The sequence below is a fragment of the Xenopus laevis genome, chromosome 1L (genome assembly GCF_017654675.1).
Source record: "Xenopus laevis strain J_2021 chromosome 1L, Xenopus_laevis_v10.1, whole genome shotgun sequence".
NCBI lineage: Eukaryota > Metazoa > Chordata > Amphibia > Anura > Pipidae > Xenopus > Xenopus laevis.
The window spans coordinates 53,444,765-53,464,361 of NC_054371.1; the positions used below are offsets into that span (position 1 = coordinate 53,444,765).

At 38.5% G+C, this 19,597-nt stretch overlaps 2 protein-coding genes across 2 annotated transcripts in view; one reads left to right on the forward strand and one right to left on the reverse strand.

Moving 5' to 3' along the window:
* The window catches only part of LOC108719603 (probable ATP-dependent RNA helicase DDX60), a 66,722-nt gene that overhangs the window by 27,172 nt on the left and 19,953 nt on the right, over nt 1-19,597 (forward strand). Inside the window, 14 exon segments of the mRNA XM_041589235.1 lie at nt 933-1,096; nt 2,094-2,249; nt 3,447-3,596; nt 6,668-6,787; nt 7,985-8,080; nt 9,776-9,891; nt 11,358-11,485; nt 11,572-11,681; nt 12,550-12,654; nt 14,154-14,282; nt 15,189-15,313; nt 16,698-16,850; nt 17,321-17,450; nt 18,972-19,124. Coding sequence (XP_041445169.1) covers nt 933-1,096; nt 2,094-2,249; nt 3,447-3,596; nt 6,668-6,787; nt 7,985-8,080; nt 9,776-9,891; nt 11,358-11,485; nt 11,572-11,681; nt 12,550-12,654; nt 14,154-14,282; nt 15,189-15,313; nt 16,698-16,850; nt 17,321-17,450; nt 18,972-19,124 — 1,835 coding nt within the window.
* LOC108699095 overlaps nt 18,966-19,597 on the reverse strand; it is a 43,153-nt gene continuing 42,521 nt past the window's right edge. Inside the window, exon 10 of the mRNA XM_041589243.1 lies at nt 18,966-19,074. The gene's annotated coding sequence lies outside the window, so the exon portion shown is untranslated. The remainder of the gene's footprint in view (nt 19,075-19,597) is intronic.

The following is a 19,597-nucleotide window of genomic DNA, read 5'->3' on the forward strand; positions in this document are numbered from 1 at the left end:
AGAATGGTCAATTGTAAGCAATTTTTCAGTTGGTCTTCATTATTTTTTTTTTATAGTTTCCAAATTATTTGCCATTTTCTTCTGATTCTCTCCAGTTTTCAAATGGGGGGGGGTCACTGACCCCATCTAAAAACAAATGCTCTGTAAAGCTACAAATGTTCTCTTATTGCTCTTTTTTATGCAGGTCCTCCCCTATTCATATCCCAGGCTCGTATTCAAATAAGTGAATGGTTGCTAGGGTAATTTGGATCCTAGCAACCGGATTGCTTAAATAGATCTGGAGAGCTGTTGCATGAAAGGCTAAATAACTCGAAAACCACAAAAACCAATTGTATATTATTTCAGAATATGACTCTCTACATCATACTAAAAGTTAACTCAAAGGTGAACAACCACTTTAAAATGTTGCATTACTCTTGGATATATTAATATGAATCGGGCACAATTGTGCTCAAAATTGAATTATGATGGCATCTTTTCCAGCACCTAGCATTAAAATAAAGTCTGTGTGCGATTATTTAGGAGCTAGTCTGTTGCACCTATTGAAGCAGTCTGCAGTCCTGGGTAACCCTGCCTCAACAGGTGCACATGATTCACTACAACAGACTGGGTAGGTGCAATGGAGCTTGGCACAAATGTGTGCCAGTGTAGGGAGCCTGTATTGCTGCAAGTACTTTTAATCAATGATGTCAAAAAACACAACTGCATCGATTTGTCACTGCAGGTGTAAATTCGTTTTCACTTGTCAGGGAAAATGAACTATATTTGCTTAATATTTTAGGCAGATGCCATTGATGGCCTTTACACGAGGCATGGATGTTATCAGGCGGTATTTGCATTTTGTGCCATTTTTTTTGCACTTATCACCTTGCCACTTGTTTTGTTTAATGAGACTTCATTTCCTGATACCATGTATTCATTTTTAATTTCAGAAAAGAAGAAAGATTTAAATATCGCCGTGGAAATCATGAAGAAGATACAAACACTTCAGAACAAATACAAGGACGTGATGACAAAAGAGGATCAACAAATGATCGCTAAATGTCTCAGTTATCTGGGATTTGAGAATTTGGCATGTACATTGCCATGCTCTATGGTCAGTGACATTATTATTGTCATTATTATGCTTTACTCATATAGTGCCAACATATTCATTCTGCAGCTTTTACAGAGATTTTCATCATTCACATCAGACCAATGTCAATGAGCTGAAAAAGCTTACCAGGGGCAGCAAATATAAAACCACTCCTGGTTCTATTTTTTAAAATTTTATTAAAATTTGTTTTTTTCTAGTGCGAGAGAGCACAATTGCACTCTCTGCACTACCGATGCGCCCCCGACCCCTCACTCTCTACGTCATACTAATAGTAAATTTAAAGGTGAACATCCCCTTTAAAAGAAGTGAGCTTATATGCTGTATTTGTAAGGGCTCTTACAAATGGCCGCTTTTTTCTGCGCTCCCCTGCATTGTGTTTTCTTCCATTCAGACGCAGGGGAGCGCATGTGTAGACGCACTAAATTTTTGTGATGGGGGCTGTACTCACACAGACGCATGTATGCGCCGAACGCAGGTGAAATGCAACATGCTGCTTCTCACCTGTGTTTGCCGCTTAAATGCGTCTGTGTGAGGACAGCCCCCTTCACAATAATTGAGTGTGTCTACTCTTGCGCTCCCCTGCGTCTGAACGGAAGAAAGCACAATGCAGGGGAGCGCAGAAAAAAACAGCCGTGTGTAAGAGCCCTAAGACAGGCTTTGCTGTAGTTTAATATTAAATCAACAGATATGATTGAGGTCATGGATTATTGTTTAAATTGTTTTTAGAACTCAATATATGGATATTCCAATTATGGAAAGATCCCTTATCCAGAAAACCCCTGGCCCCAAGCATTCTGGATAATAGATCCTGTAGTATATATCTGTGTATTTACCACTGGTAGATATATTAAGGACTCTATGCTGTGCCTGTAGTAGTTTCTTGTCAGTGTCTGTTGTACAGTAAAGTTTGTGTGTCTGGAGATAGGATACCCATAAGATATTCAATTGAATAAACCAGAAATGAATACTCCATGCACATTAAAAAACAAAATTGCAGGTAACCAATACTCAAGAGGACAAGAAGAAGGCTGAGTGCTCGGTTGGAGTTGGAGCAGCTCGTTTCCAGTTGCAGTTCATGGGTCCATACATGTTAAGAGATGAGAGGACAGATCCTGATCCAAGAGTACAACACTTTATACCAGACACATGGCAGGTACAGGGATACATTTTTATCTCCTGTGTAAACAGCTGCTCTTGAATATATCCGTTTTGCTGATTTTCTATTTCTTTGACACAAGATCAGATCATGGCTTTGAGGTTCAGTGAAATGACTGTTTCTGGGACGATATGGAGTCCTGACTAGATGTGTCAGATTAGGATAATGCAATTTATTTTTCTTATTTATTGGATTAATAAGTGTATAAGAAATGCCTCTTGATAAATATCCTATACTCTATGGGGCAAAGTCACTAAGCCGCGAAGCGCCGAACGCTAGCGTTAATTCGCTAGCGTTTGGCATTTTCGCTACTGCGCAAATTCACTAACGAACGCTGGCGTAGTTTCGCTAGTGTTACTTCGCAACCTTACGCCAGGCGAATTTTCGCTAGCGACGAAACTACGCAAATTCACTAACTTGCGCAGTGTACTGAACGCTACCTTTTACGCTAGACTTCCTTCGCCACCTCAGACCTGGCGAAGCGCAATAGAGTAGATAGGGATTGTTTAAAAAAAAGTCAATTTTTTTTCTAAGTCCCAAAAAAAACGCTGGCGTGTTTTCTACATGATGGCTGATAGGCTGAAAAAGATCGAAAATTTTTTGGGGCTCCCCTTCTTCCCCCCTACATTTCCTGACTCATGGCAACTTACCTAGACAGTGGGCACATGTGTAGGGCAATATTTGCTGATTTGAAGGTTTTCTAGGCATTTGTAGTGCAGATACGTGTTCCTCCATTGAAATTTGAATTTCGTGCCGTATGCAAATTAGCCTTCGCTAGCGCAACTTTGCTTTATATAGCGAATCAACGCTAGCGCAACTTCGCAACCTTACGCTACCCCTGTGCGCAACTTCAGATTTTAGTGAATTTGCGGAGCCCTGGCGAAACTACGCCTGGCGAAGTGCGGCGAATTGCGGCAAAGTTGCGCCTGGCGCAACTTCGCATCTTAGTGAATTTGCCCCTAAATGACCAAGTCCTATTCATTTTCCTTCACTGCCAGAAGAGTAAATGATCTCTATGACTAAACATTCCAAAAAAAAAAAATGCATAAGCTTGTTTAGACAAGAACATTTTTAGGTTTAGATCCCCTTTAATGTCTGCTATTAGTATAACTAAAATAGCACCTGTTATTTTTACCGATGTTAAATATATATCGACTCTTCATGAAAAAATAACTCTTTTTTATGTGCCAACAGCGTAAACTTCTTGATGTTGTTGACAATAATGAGTCTGCGGTGATAGTTGCCCCTACATCGTCAGGAAAGACTTATGCTTCGTACTACTGCATGGAGAAAGTTCTGAGTCAAGACAATGAAGGTGTGGTTGTGTATGTTTCACCAACAAAGGTAAAATCACTTTTATCTTAAAGGTAATTTTATTAAATCACAGGGAAGCCTGTAAACACAGGGATTCTTAGCACCTTGCACAATCTGGCTCTGCCTTATTTTGCTGGTCTGAATGATATGTAAGTTAAAGGAGAAGGAAAGCCCCAGGGCGCAAAACCCCTCCCTCCCTCCCGTGTATTGCCCCCCCTCCCTCCTCCCCCCTGGCCTACCCCTCCCGCTGGGCAAATGCCCCTAACTTGTTACTCACCCCTCTGCTCAGGTCCTGTCCACGGAGTTCACAGTCGCCATCTTCTCCCACGCGCGTCTTCTTCCTTCTCTGACCGGCGTCTTCTGGCGCATGCGCAGTAGGAACAGGTACCGGTACAGCTCTATTGCGCATGCGCCGTATGTCACGAAGTGAAATCGGAAAACTTCGTGACATTCGGCGCATGCGCAATAGAGCTGTACCGGTACCTGTTCCTACTGCGCATGCGCCAGAAGACGCCGGTCAGAGAAGGAAGAAGACGCGCGTGGGAGAAGATGGCGACTGTGAACTCCGTGGACAGGACCTGCGCAGAGGGGTGAGTAACAAGTTAGGGGCATTTGCCCAGCGGGAGGGGTAGGCCAGGGGGGAGGAGGAGGGAGAATACACGGGAGGGGGGGAGGGGTTTTGCGCCCTGGGGCTTTCCTTCTCCTTTAAGGGTTGGCATGGGAGATACCTACGCACAGAACATGTTGTGTGAATAAACCTTGCAGCACACTATACGTGTTTGTGTGTCTGTATCCATAACCTTCACTACTAGTGACTCTGGACTAATGGGTTTCCTTTTGGTCTGCCAAAACAATTGCAACATTATTTTTATGCGCAACAATTATTTATGCATACAATTTTTTTACTCTTTTCAAACGAATTAAAGTCAATGGGTGTTTTTTGTCTTGGCAACTTTTTGTCCAAATGCATTAAAGTCAATGGATGTTTTTTTCTAAGTTCTCACTCAAAATGCATTAAAGTGAATGGGCATTTTTTCTCAAGTTATTTCTCATTCAAAATGCATTAAAGTCAGTTGAGGTTTTTTCCTTGCTGCGACTTTTTGCCTTGGCGACTTTTTTGTAGCAGTGAATTGCATGAAAAGATTTGCAGATAGCAAAATGCTGAATTTTGCCACAAATACATGCCTGCTGAAAAAAATTGCTCTTCATTATTCACTACTTTAAATATATTAGATTCGGTTGGGAGAGAAGCAGTGGACAAAACTTGATTGCAGACTGCTGGGAAACAATTGGATTTATTTTATTTTCTCTGCAGTCTGGTTAATCATAAAAATAATCTTACATGACATTTAATGAAATCATATTAAAAGAACTTGATCACATTGTGCATTTATACCTTGTAGCTTTTAAATGGTTGTCACTGACCCTGAGAGCCAAAACTATCATTGTTCTCTATAAATGTATCGTTATTATTACTTCTTATTACTTATCATTCTATTCATCCCCTCTCATATTCATATGCCAGTCCCTCACTGACAACCCTGCCTGGTTGCTTGAGTAAACTGTACCCTTCAACCTGGAGAGCCGATGAACAGAAAAAAATACAGTAAATAATTCCAAAACCGTAAAAATGTTTTAAAACGTCCTACACTGACTTTAACCAGATCCATTAAGAATTCTAGTATTTTTTTAAGATATTTACCAGAATTTTACCTTCAACTTGCTTTTCCAAGGTTAAAACTCCCAAATGGTTGCCCTTTTTATTGGACAACACAAGGATCACCTGATAGAAGTTAGATATTATGGGAGCTACAACAAGTTGCTGCACTGTTCCCATACACTAACAGGAAAGGGGAAATTTGTGCTGGCCACTAAATATATAGAGTTGGGGTGTAATGAGTGTGTTCCGTCAGACAGAAAATTCCTTCAGACAGAAAGAGATCCACCGTCTGCATCCATATCAGTATATTAAGTATAGTAAGATATTTTGTGCAGAAATCTAATAAATTTTGCACAAATGTATGATGACCAGAGTCATGAAGGCAGAGCCAGGCCAGGCCAGCCAGGCGCCCAAGGCAACCTGGCCGGTCCTGGCGCCCTAGGCAACCTGGCTGGTCCTGGCACTGACTGGGCGTGCATTGACGATTGCGTGCGAATACGCGATATGCACACATGCACGAACCAAAGTGTGCATGCGCGGAAGCTCTGCTCGACAGAGAAAAAATGGGGAGAGAGGGGACCGGACATGGGGTAGGCGACATAGAAGGTACGTGCCTGTTGCCCCCCCCCCAGCATTGTGTCCTAGGCACGTGCCTACTCTGCCTACCCCTGGTTCCCGCCCAGCATGAAGGCCATTTCATGCACAACAATTAATGGGGACATATTGTAAAATATGGTTTCTTTGTCAAAAATACCCTGGCAATTGTATTACCTTTTAAAAATATCTTCAAATGGAGCTCCACTTAGACATAAATACGGACTTCTAGAGGTTTTTGGATTTTTTTTTAGTTTTAGAGGTAATTGGATTGTTTTTGGATCGCTCAGCGTTTTTTTCTGTTCGTACTTCTTTTATTGGGATCTTCTAATAAATTTCATGATATTTGAGGTGTAGGAGAAAGTGAGTTTAGTCATGGTTTCAAAAACCTCTAAAGCTACTAAAATTTGCCCCAGGAAGCAACCATCACTCTTATTGACAAGCAGAACGGAGGTCCCTCTCCAGGACGCAGGGACCACTCCCAGGCTTAGAAGCAGGAAGTTGAAACGTAAGGCAGCAAAGCCTATTAAAGGGAAAGCCTGATTAAAGGGAACAAGAGGTGTATAAAACAAGTTTGTGGCATTAGACTGTATCATGTCAGTGGGTGAAGGTAATAACCTTCACCCACTGACATAATCCAGTCTAGCACCAAGGCACAAACTTGTTTTATACACCTCTTGTTCCCTTTAATCAGACTACCAGCTGGCAATGCAAAATACCGTACTATAATGTCTTTAATGTTGCCATTATAAAAAATTGCTCTGTCTGCCTCCATGTCCCCAGATGATTCAGTGCTGTATGTCAAAATGTTATTTGTGCTCTTACCATATATTATTCTGTTAAACAGGCTCTTGTAAACCAGGTGGTAACCACTGTAATCAGTCAGTTCAACAAAAATTTGCCAAATGGAGTTGCTTTGTGCGGTGTTTTCACAAGGGATTACCGTACTGATACATTAAAAAGCCAGGTACGTTCTTCATTAATATTATAGATATCATTTTTGAAGAGTATGCTGATTAGATAATAGCTGTTTGCTTATAGATGTATAACTGCACTAGATCAGTAAAAACTAACCACATATTGGTCGCTGAACCCAATACAGACTTTGCCTTTTTACTATACAACCATCATTGCAGGAAGTTTGTGATAATAAATGCCAAATGTTGAACCTAACAGTCACTTTAGTACTGACTCACTCGCCCATAGTGGAAACTTATATACACACGCACACTCAAAATATAATGACATAAGGGATGCTCCAGCCTGTAGAATCAAAATCATATCTGTATTTAATCAGGGTCCTTTTGAGTGCTTAGAGAGGGAGGATTCTAAAGCACAGACATTTTTCCATACACGTCCATCAAGTTCAACCTTTTAACTCTATTTTAATCGGCCTAACTTCTAGTTGATCCAGAGGAAGGCGAAAAAACCTGTATGAAGCCTCTCCAATTTGCCTCAGAGGGGGGGGGGGGATTCCTTCCTGACTCTAAGATCGGCTCAACTTGTACTATGAGCTAACTATTATAACCCTGTATTCGCTCACTTGCTAAAACACCATCCAACCTTTTCTTAAAGCTATCTAAACATCAGACAGCATGACTGATTCAGGAAGAGAATTCCACATATTCCCAGCTCTCTCTGTAAAAAAACCCTTCCGAATATTTAGCTGGAATCTCCTTTCTTCTAATCAGAATGGGTGGCCCCTGTCAGCTGGAAAGACCTACTGGTAAATAAAGCATTAGAGAGATTATTATATGATCCTCATATATTTATACATAGTTATCATATCACCCCTTAAACGCCTCTTCTCCAGCGTGAACATCCCCAATTTGGCCAGTCTTTCCTCATAGCTGTATTTTCTACACCTTTTACCAGCTAAGTTGCCCTTCTCTGTACCCTCTCTAATACAATACAAGACCAAAGCTGTAAGGCATATTCTAAAGTAGATGGGTATTTCCGGCATCATCATTTTTCATTTCACTGAGATCAACACATTGTAGACATGAAACCCACAACATAATGAATATACAATACCGTAAAAACAATGTGCTTATTTTAAGTTATAAAACCAATGAGTATGAGCCCCCTGATTAATTGTGTTTTTCTAATCTTTACATAAATACAATTTATAATAGTAATACTGTATATGCTTTTGCTTTTATAGATATTAGTAACTGTGCCTCAGTGTCTTGAGATTCTTCTCCTATCTCCACACCGTCAAGAATGGGCTAAAAGGATTAAATATGTAATATTTGATGAGGTATGTATGTATGTATTACTATAGTAGAACAGTAGTATATTGTTTTGCTTTATAAAAATATATATCACAACCCAACCCACACTATCACACAGAATAGGTCAATGTTACTTTAATAATTATAAGCAAAACGTTTCATCAAAATCAATAAGAGTGGTTTATTAAATTAATTAGTACACATAGTATTAAGACAGTACAACTGTTTAAGTATATTATAATAAAAGAGTTAACATCAATACATCACCGGATATTCTAGCATCACTCCACGGCTGGGGATTCTGCACAGGAGGAGAATTCCGGGAACCTCACGACGAGACGTTGATCAGACGTCTACCAACAAATTATCCCGTTCTCCTCCTGGAAATACCCTTCTTTTATTGTCTTAGTTTCAATACACGTGATGAAATATTCATGCGCAGTTGTTACAACATATTACATCGGCTCGTGCATCATGCACGAGCTTCATTATATTGTGCTATCTAGTTACTAGCTTACTGTTATGCGCAATAGTTATATAAAAATCACGAGTCAGACATGCGTAGTATGTTATTTTGAAGAGGTGTGGCGCATGTCCGCCACTCCGTGTCCAATCATAATATTATAGTATTTCAGGGTCAGTGAATCATACATCCCTCTGCTCAACAACAAGTTTGTACTCTAATAACCTTTATTCTTTATGAACAGTAACTGCAGCACAGGCCATTACTATCTATACTATCTGATGTTATTTTATCTTTCTGTTACTTATCACTCATTCATCATCAAGTACATCAGACTCGTATCACATATATAGAAGTAAGATTTTTTTTACATGTGTTTTTCTTTAAAGGGGAATTTCACCTTTAGTTAGACAGAGATATTTTGACACAATTTGCAACTGATCTTAATTTTATAAGAAAAAATACATTTTTTAATTGGTAGATTTTTGTTCAGCAGCTCTCCACTTTGGGATTTCAGTAGCTATCTGGTTGTTTGGGTCCAGTTTACATTAGCAAGCAGGCAGTCATTTCTTTGAGCAACTGTAAGATGATTAGGAGAGGGCTTGCATAAAAACATAAGTAATAAGGCTAAAGGTACCATTGTCATGGCCCCTTCTGTATGTGTGTGTATTGACAGGAAAGGGAACAGCCTGTCAGTACACCAGGATTTGGCCTTTTTCAGCAGGATTCGGATTCAGCCGAATCCTTCTGCCCGACCGAAACGAATCCTACTTTGCATTTGCATATTCATATGCAAATTATGGACGGGGAGGGAAATTGCATGACTTTTTGTCATAAAACAAGGAAGTAAAAAATGTTTTCCCCTTCCCACCCCTAATTTGCATATGCAAATTAGGATTTGGTTCGGTATTTGGCCAAATCTTCCATGAAGGATTCGGGGGTTCGGCCGAATCCAGAATAGTAGATTTGGTGCATCCCTAGTACACACAGAGCAGATTTATGTGCTAAATAAATCTGTGCCACTTTTGGTACACACTTTGTGTCTATGCCAATGAAGAAAACAATCTTTGTGTCATTAGCCTAAAAAAAAACAATACAATAAAACTGTAGCCTCACAGAGCAAGGTTTTGGCTGGCGAGGTCAGTGGCCATTTAAAAGCTGGAAAGAGGCAGAAAAGGAAGGCAAATAATAATGAAAAAAACCTTTATTCAAAAACAAATATATACAATTATTATATACAATTAATTATTTTTCTAAGATTCATTGCCTTGGGGGAGAAATTGGTGCAGAAGTATGGGAACATCTTCTAGTGATGATTCGTTGTCCATTTCTTGCTTTGTCTGCAACGATAAGTAACCCAGAACACCTAACTGAGTAAGTGGCATGTTCTCCAAACATATATAGAGTGATGTATTGAGATTGGGCTCTTGTTCAGTCTGTAGAGTGATTAAACTGACACACACAAAGGTAAAACAAACATAATAGATTTATTGATACTTAGCACAATCGCTGAGGGACTCCTCCACGCAAATGGCTCAGCAGCTATTCCAACATACCATAACCAGGCACTCTGAAGTCCAGGCAGAAGTCAAAGAGCCTCCCCCCAAATGAAGCTTTATATATGTTTCCCCCACACAGGATATAAGAAGATTTATACATTTTAGCAGCTAGCATACTATATATGGTAAAAACTACACTTAGCATACTATATATGGTAAAAATCAAGCATTAACCAGTGTCACATTCCTTGAATTGCCAAAAGCTCTAGACGCCATCTTTAAGGTGTTGTTCTATTCTCTCTATCTTCTGCTCTGTGAATCACTCATTTTCCTTACAAGTGATGTATGATCTATTAACCTAACACCAGGGCCAGAATTATGAATTTACCAGTAATGTGCTTGCCGGTATATTTGCAATACCAAATGCAATGGAAATTACTGTGACAACTGTGCATACAGTCAGCAACAAGGCCCTCAAAAATCTATCCCACACAGAAGGAAATGAAGAGAGAATATCTTGAGAAAGGTCACAGTCAGTGACCGAGACGAATACCTCCCTGTTCCACTTTTGACAGCTCAACCCGCAGTCCTGCGTTTGTACTGAAAAGTGCCGACTTTCTCTGCACTAAACAGCCAGAGAAAAATATATATATATAGTATATATATTTAGGTACTGTTGTTTTTAATATCATATACAAGTAGTACCTATATCAAATGCTACAGCAGAAACTGCATAGATAGGATGAGCAGCTGCATTGCCACATACACTGCTAATACAGCAAGAGGTGCAACAACGAGAGTTGGCGGAGCTTGAGCAGTTTGTGATGTGAATATTGGCAGGACAACAGCAGTAGTGGGTCTGTGTATATTTTGGGATGGCATAGCAGCTGGTGCTCAGTGGTAGCTTAAGTGATGATTGAAAATGAATGTGATGTAGGTGATGAAAATGGAGTTTATGGGTAAATAAATTTGTGGTGGGAAGCAACTGTAGCTGGTAGATGAAAACATGATGGTGAAGAGGCGATTGGACCTTGAGAGTGAAGAAAGTAAATCATGAAGTAGGTCATGAAGTTGGGAAGTGTGAGGATGGGATGATAGTGGAGATCTGACATGAATAAGGATGGACATTTTGCTTGCCACCTGCATTAGCCCTGAAATTACAGTTCCCGGCATCCACACTCCCCTTTGGAAATGCTGACATTCAAACATAGATGCCAGTACGCAAGAGGGGCCGATGTGATTTTAACAGAAAGTTTGTAAATAAGAGCTTCTTTTCATTTTTTCTCTGACAGTCTTAGATTTGTGTTATTCTACAAACAATTTAATTTTTTTTTTCTACAGATGGCTGCAATCAGTCAAAAATTATTGGCAGATAAGAGACGAATTATTAGATGTAAAACGGGCAGAGAAAGGAGCGAAGGTTAAAGCCCATAAGAAGACAGAAAAAATGTCTTACAGAGTGCGTCTAGGTAAAGTAAAATAGAAATCATTTTCATATATAAGACAATATCATTTGAATGAGTTAAATTTTTAACTCTTATTTGTATTTCTAAAGTGGTCTATAACAAGAGATACAATGATCTGGAGAAGTATGTGTGCTCTGTGCAAGACTCCAGCATATCTTTTGAGCACTATCACCCATGCGCTGCCTTAACCATGGATCATGTAAGTGCATAAATAAAATGGCGATGACTGAATTGAGCTTTTATCATAGATGGCAATGGTGGGCAATTTCTCTGTTTTTGGCTGCATGTTTGGGGCTTAAAATTGTTGTGAGTAACATGCTTGAAATCTCCCTATGGGCTTGTATATTAAAAAAGTACATTAAAGGGATACTGTGATGGGAAAACATGTTTCTTTCAAAACACATCAGTTAATTGTGCTGCTCCAGTAGAATTCTGCACTGAAATCCATTTCTCAAAAGAGCAAACAGATTTTTTTTATTCAATTTTGAAATCTGACATGGGGCTAGACATTTTGTCAATTTCCCAGCTGCCCCAAGTCATGTGACTTGTGCTCTGATAAACTTCAGTCACTCTTTACTGCTGTACTGCAAGTTGGAGCGATATCACCCCCCCCCCAGCAGCTAAACAAAAGAACAAAGGGAAGGTAACCAGATAGCAGCTCCCTAACACAAGATAACAGCTGCCTGGTAGATCTAAGAACAGCACTCAATAATAAAAACCCATGTCCCACTGAGACACATTCAGTTACATTGAGAAGGAAAAACTGCAGCCTGCCAGAAAGCATTTCTCTCCAAAAGTGCAGGCACAAGTCACGTGACCAGGGGCAGCTGGGAAATTGACAAAATGTCTAGCCCCATGTCAGATTTTAAAATTGAATATAAAAAAATCTGTTTATTCTTTTGAGAAATGGATTTCAGTGCAGAATTCTGCTGGAGTAGCACTATTAACTGATTCATTTTGAAAAAAATGTTTTTTCCCATGACAGTATCCCTTTAATAAGAAGATTTGCTATGTGCATTCTTCTAATATTCATGTAATATGTAACAACATTACTCCATTCAACTTAGATGGAGAAATATGGAATTCCAAATGATCTGTCTTGCTCCCCGAGGGAAAGTTTACAACTGTACGACACTATGGTGAATGTATGGCCTGAATGGTCAAGAAGACAGGTAAGAAGTGAAGAACACTAAATTGCATCAAATGTTTGTGGCCATTCGTTATATCATACACTTACACTCCAGGAAATATAAACTCTGAGTATGAAGTATTTTGCAAAATCCTTAGTTTTATTGATGGTTAGGAGAATAATTCAAAAATTCACATTAAAAAAAATTAATTTATAATATTTACAAGTTTCAAACCATATAAGGGCAGTGGCCACTGATCAGAGTCCTTTAAGGATCTAGAAGGTGGCTGAGCTGGGAAACAGTAAGACAGGCAAGTATAGGAAGGGTAACAGAAGGTAAGCATTGTATTGGATGATGAGAAAATGTATTGGCACATTGGTGCTGTGGTCCCTTGGTGCATTGCCATTATGGAGCTGTGATAGCTCAGTGATATCAACACCATGCACCAGATGGCATAACCCTTGCAATGGCTTTTTCTTTTTAATAGTGCAAGCATTTGAAAGAAATGTAGGCTACAGGGAAATGTATTAAAATTGTAGATCAAAAATTTTCTTGAGTATATTCAAACTGAGTTTTTAAAATTACAATTTTCGAGATTTATTGAAGTGAAAAAAGATCTTGAAAAAAAAAGCTCCACCTGAAAACCTGATATTATAGAAGTCAGGGGGATGAGTTTCTTTAGCATTAATTATTTTCAAATTTCGTCAAACAGTTGAGATTTCACAGTCTTATTTTAAATACTTTAATAAACCAGTGACCGCATTTTGCTGCATTTTTTCCCCCTGCAATCCTGAAGATTTTCTAATAGCTTTCATATCTTTCATGATGTTTACTAATTATTGCAATTATTTGGCTGCTTAAACTGTAGAGACTGTAAATCACAATATGTTAAAGGAGAACTAAAGCTTAAGTAAAGAAGTAGCTAGAAATGTTGTACATTATGTTATGGGCATCTATACCAGCCCTAAGCAACCACAGCCCTTTAGCAGGGAAGATATGTGTCTCCAAATTTACCACATTAGCTCTCCATCTTCTTTTCTGCTGATTCACTGCGCATGCTCTGTGCTGCTGTCACTTACTGAGCTTAGGGACCCACTCACAATATACAGTACATATAGAATATAAACGTCACAATATAAGGCTGATTAGTAATTAATACTGATAATTGCTACATGGCAGCACAGAAACCAGTGCAACTAGCATCAGAATTGAATAATCAGCCTTGTAGCATCAAATAATATTACAGGTGAACCTAATTTTCTGCTTGATAATTTGCGACGACCCCTAAGCTGCGAGTGTCACAGAATCTTTCCAAGATGGTGACCCCCTGTGACAAATTTGAAGTCCTGGGTCATTGCTGATATTGACAAGCTGACACTTTAGGCTGGTGCAATAAGTTCAGTAAATAAAATATGGCATTTTTAGCCATATTACTTTTTAGGGTTTAGTTCTCCTTTAAGTGCTCAATTTGTGGCTGTAACTCTAAACACATTATTTGAGAAATTCTTATAAAATGAACTACATATGTACTCTTTATTAAGGAATTGGACCCTGAAGAATATAAACATTTCAAAAACAAAATCAACATAACAAAAAATGAAACAGTGGCATATGACTATGAACTAAAAAAAGAATTAATCAACTGGATTAAACAAGGAAACCAGAAAAAGGTAATTACATTTCATTAATCCTTCATTTAAATAATTCAAGATTTTAGGGGTCATTTAGGTCCACAAGTGCAATTTTAACATAAATGGCTCCTTTTATTATGAATTACTGGAATTATTTTTACAGTATGAACTACTTATTATAAAGTAACATCAGATGTTTCTATTGGGATATACTGTACTTACAGAATTATATGAGTGTCTGCTACATGAACAGCAGTTGAATGACTAGTTATTGGGCCACACAGCATCAACATTGGGCCCCTAAAATTATGGAACAAGACCTTTTCCATGGACATATATTGCAGCTGCTTATCAGTCCCACGGGGCCCCCTATAGTTCCTGTTATGGCTGCCTTTAAGGCCACCATCAGAAACTTTGGGGCCCCTAAAAGTTATTTATCTCTACCTCCCCCCATAAACACAAGCACGCAAAACCAAAATTTTTGGCCATGCCTTTGTATGTGCAACACAAATGACCAACTAGCAGGTAGGTAGGATTGACTAAGGAAAAAGATTGACCTTGATGGCTGTTTGATTTTTCCAACCACAGCTACTATGATACAAACACAAAAATCTATAACTGAAAGCAGGGTTGTAACTATAGAGGAAACAGGAACTATAGGGGGCCCCGTGGGACTGATAAGCAGCTGCAATATATGTCCATGGAAAAGGTCTTGTTCCATAATTTTAGGGGCCCAATGTTGATGCTGTGTGGCCCAATAACTAGTCATTCAACTGCTGTTCATGTAGCAGACACTCATATAATTCTGTAAGTACAGTATATCCCAATAGAAACATCTGATGTTACTTTATAATAAGTAGTTCATACTGTAAAAATAATTCCAGTAATTCATTTGTCAGTGAGTTCATTGGGGGTTTAATGATACCACTGCTGATTTTCTAATAGATTTCTCAAGTGCTTAAGTGTCTTCAGCCACCAGAATCCTCTTGTAATGTGGATTGCATCTCTGACTTCCCAAAGCTCATTGAAAAACTGAAGGAAGAGCAAAAGCTTCCAGCACTTTTTTTTATGTAAGCAATTTGCATGTTTTCTGAAGTAGTTTGCATGTTTTGGATTTCTTTTTGGACACTTTAAAAAAAAAAAATGTTTTTATACTGTTTAGAATTACTACTAATTTTCAAATCTAATCCTGGTTGTGTTGGTCTTCTCTATAGTATCTTCAACATTTACCATGCAATTATTGATGCAGTGTGCCACCTGAAGGTGATATTATTTAACAAAACCAGGGACATGCCTAGAAAATCCAGCTAGGATGGCTGCATTGATTGCAATTTAATTACACGCATTTAATACACGTCCCTGAAAGTTTCAAGTTATCTGGAATGGTAATCCTATTGTAAGGAGATATGAGTGGAATACCTTGGTGGCATCTAGAGAATTTAAGAATTGAAAACCCATATTCAAATTTAAATACAGGTCTTCTTACCCTGCACTCTCCAGATGTTCCATTGTAGGTACATGCACACCCACTGGGCAGGCTAGTCCAAAGTTAGGTGGATGAGGATGAGAGATCAGGCAAAGCTTGTGGCTAAAACAGAATTACATCAGGGCAGGTTGTGATCACATTAGTTCAAGGAGCAGGAATTTAGAAACACAAGACCTGTCACGGGTATGGAAAGGCTGAATGCCAGGATTATTAGCGGGGAGATCTAGCGAGTGAACAAAGACAAATGAGCTGCCCCTGTAGGAACAACTGAGCTCAGGTAACAAAGGAGTTGAATGGATTTCAGTATCTCAGACTGTAATTAATAGATTGTCACAGAAATATAAGGTAACAAGCCATCCCTCAGGCAGAGCCACCTGTTCAGATATCTGGGCTTTAGAGATGGTGGACCAACTGTGTCTTGCAAATCGAAATCATCCCTAATTTCCCACCTTAAATTTACTCTGGAGAGCCAAATCTTTTTGGGTGGTAACATTACAGTACTCATGAACCAGCATCCTTCCTGGACAAAGATCACAGTTTAGGTGGAGGTACAGCTATCCTAATTATTATATATAACAGAGTATTTGAAACCTCATTCATGAAGCAAATGTGGAGACTTATATATCATCTGCAGCTCTGCTGAAGAGCTTGCTGTTGTCTTCTGAAATTATATCTGGGAAGTGTCATTTTGGCTCTGGCATAATAACATAATAGAGTGTGAGAAGAATGGGAGCAGCTATCAGAATAACAGTAAGAGCAGAGACAAGAGGGGAAAAGACCCAGTCTTGTAGAGAGGTGCCTCTAGTTACTAAAGTAGGCTGGATAGCATGCAGTAAATGGGAGTTGCAGCAGTGTCCATGCAATATTTATGTTAATATGAGCAAAATCAAAAGGTTTGGGTTAAGAAATTAACATTTAAAAGTGATTTAAATATTTAATACTATACTTATTAATTTTATTACTTTTAGATTTAACATTGGACTCGTGGAACATCTTGCAGAGGAAGCAGCTTTATTTCTTAAACGGAAACAAGACAATAAGACAAAATTGTTGACTGAAAAAGAAACCAAAAAGCTTGGCACCAAAGCAAAAAGACTGGAAAAAGCTATAGCAAAAAATAAGTATGTAATTTGTTTTACGAAAACATATTTAATGTATGTGCAAAAGTCAATGTTTTATAACTCTCCTAGTTTTGCATGCATGTATGTTATGTAAGTAATGAAAGGAGCCTTCAAGCTTTTCAAAACAGCAGATTGAAAATGCCAAAGTACATATTTTTTGACAAAAAAAGTCACTAAAATTTGGAGATTAATTTTCATTAAAAAAAAACTTGGAGCTCAAAAAACAGCTGAAAATCACTTTCTGCAGTTTCTGCAATCACTTGCCAGAACATGAATGGGTGAGGATTTCATAAATCTGCTTTTACCACCATTTTAACATATGTGAACATTAGAACTGGTTTCAGAATTTCTAAAAAAATAAATTTCCACTGCTTCACTAGGATTTGATAGTTTAGTCTTTCTCTTGTAAATGACATTTTGTCAAATAGATTTTGGACTAAAATATAATAATTTGTATTTCTGTTTCTTAGATCCTCAGATGTAAATGATGCTTTCTTGGCCAATGTTGCCAATTACGAGAATATAGAGCAGGTGCTTAAGAAGGACAAAGAAATCCCACCAGATTGTACGTATGCTGATACCACAGCGGTGAACAATGAGGTGAGCTATTTTTATTAATATGTATACTGTTTATTTAGCTGATTTGTTCTTTGCCATTGCACTACATACATGTGCACATTTTGAAAATCATGTTATAGGGATTATTACGAACACAAAGCGCAAATTGTGGATGCAAGTCGTCCTATTTTTTATCCACAAAGCTGCATTTCATCGCCAGAATCTCAAAATAAGAGCAAGCGCCATCTAGTAGTATCAAGCAATATGTTAAATACACCAACCTAGATGGAGAGTGCTGTTCATTTTGGCAATTTGAATGTAAGTTGTGGCGTACATTTTTTTACAGAGTGCAGGGGCATGTGGCAAATTATACAATGCAACAAACAGAGTGCAAAAAAAGAAACGTAATGGTAGTTATGTTGGGTTTATGCTTAATTAAGACATATTTGGGGATCTGAGGAACTGAACCTTTACCTGAAGCAGTAAAAATGTTGTTTTCATGGTGAGGGCAGTGATGGGGTGTGTTCTGTGATGATGGTAGGTTCTATTAAGTGTGTCTATATAGCATACCGTAGTATCCAAGGCTATTGTGAGCGGATTATCTCCAGTTAGTACAGTATAGGTATTGGGTATTTATATAGTTATATAGAGAGGTCTGTATAGGTATGTGTATATATGTGTGCAGTGGATATCACTTGGATTAGATGAACTTGATGGACTTTTGTCTCTTTTTTAAAACCCAAATAAACTATGTCCACGAAGACAATTATTTGATTTAAATGGACTTTATGGGAGATTTCCTTTCTAGATAATGGGTTGCGTGAAATCTTTGTACACAAAACTAGCAAACTTTAAATATTTGGCAATCTTTTATAAAAAACCATTGCACCACATATCATCTCCTACATGTTCTTAAAGACCATGACAAAAGATCATAAATATGAAATCCACAGAGCAGTGCAACATAGGCTTAGGCTTATGATTACCATAACAAAATGGCATCCAAAATGGGAATAGTGCATTCTCCAAAATAGATATCCTGGTAAATTTAAAATGAATAATTATGGCTTTTAATATAAAGCTAGCTTTCATTGCATACACTTAAAAGACCCAATCCAGTGTTTACACTGTGCAAAAACAAGTGATCATGCAATGTGATGGTTGGTCAAAATACCTGGTTCATATTTCAAACGGGGACAGTTTTATTTGGCAAAAACCCTCAGAAGCACACAAATAATAATTAAAAATACTGTAGGTGTCTGATGTTATACATATGTGCAAGTGTATTTCTGATATGTGCTTTATAAATACATTTTAATAATCTGTGAGTACAAGAAAAGAACAAAACAAGTGAATCAACAAAACTGTGTGTAAGTAGTACATGCCATTCCAGGAGTATGTGAGGTAAGACGTCAGGCAGATGGAGGCCAGTTAGCAAGTGAAGGAGATCCCCAATCAGTGATCCCCAGATAAGTGTCAGCAAGTAGATGTAGGAGATTTCTTGTATTCTTTCTTGATCAGTGCTGCTGTAAGAATGGCAATTCCATATTCTGTATACGATAGTTACTCTTGGAGGTGTTCAGACAAACAAGTCGGTCGAGAGACGCAAAGCATCTGATGTTTCTGGCAAAAAGAGGTGTTGGCTACCATCATGCATCTTTGGATGCTAAAGGAAGAAGGCAAGTTGAGATGCTGTTCAGAATGGGATACCTACGTGTAAGTATATCTGTTATTATATATTATAATATTTCCATAGTCTATGGCTTAGTTGTCATTGTATAGTTTTTCTATGCTATTACAATCTATAACATGACCAATGGTGTTTGATCATTTAGAATGTGTTCATTTTAGAGACTATAACATTCATTTTTCATGGTGAGGAAAGTGAGGTTGTTCGTTGTGTGATGGCAGATTCTAAGTGGTTGACTTCTTGGACAAGCATAATATTAGCAGTAGCAGCAGAGGCCATGAAAACACCCATGTGCCATTAGCCGTACAGCTCTTAAGGATGTTGCATGTCTCCCTTTCATCCTCACGGGTCTGTCTGCCATTGCAACACAACACTAAACATCAGTGGCATAACTATAGAGGAAGCAGACCCCACGGTTACAGGGGAAAAGGAGGGCCCGGATGACAGGGTCAGCTTCCTCAAGAGCGTTCTAATCACCCTCCCTGCTGCACTGACAAGA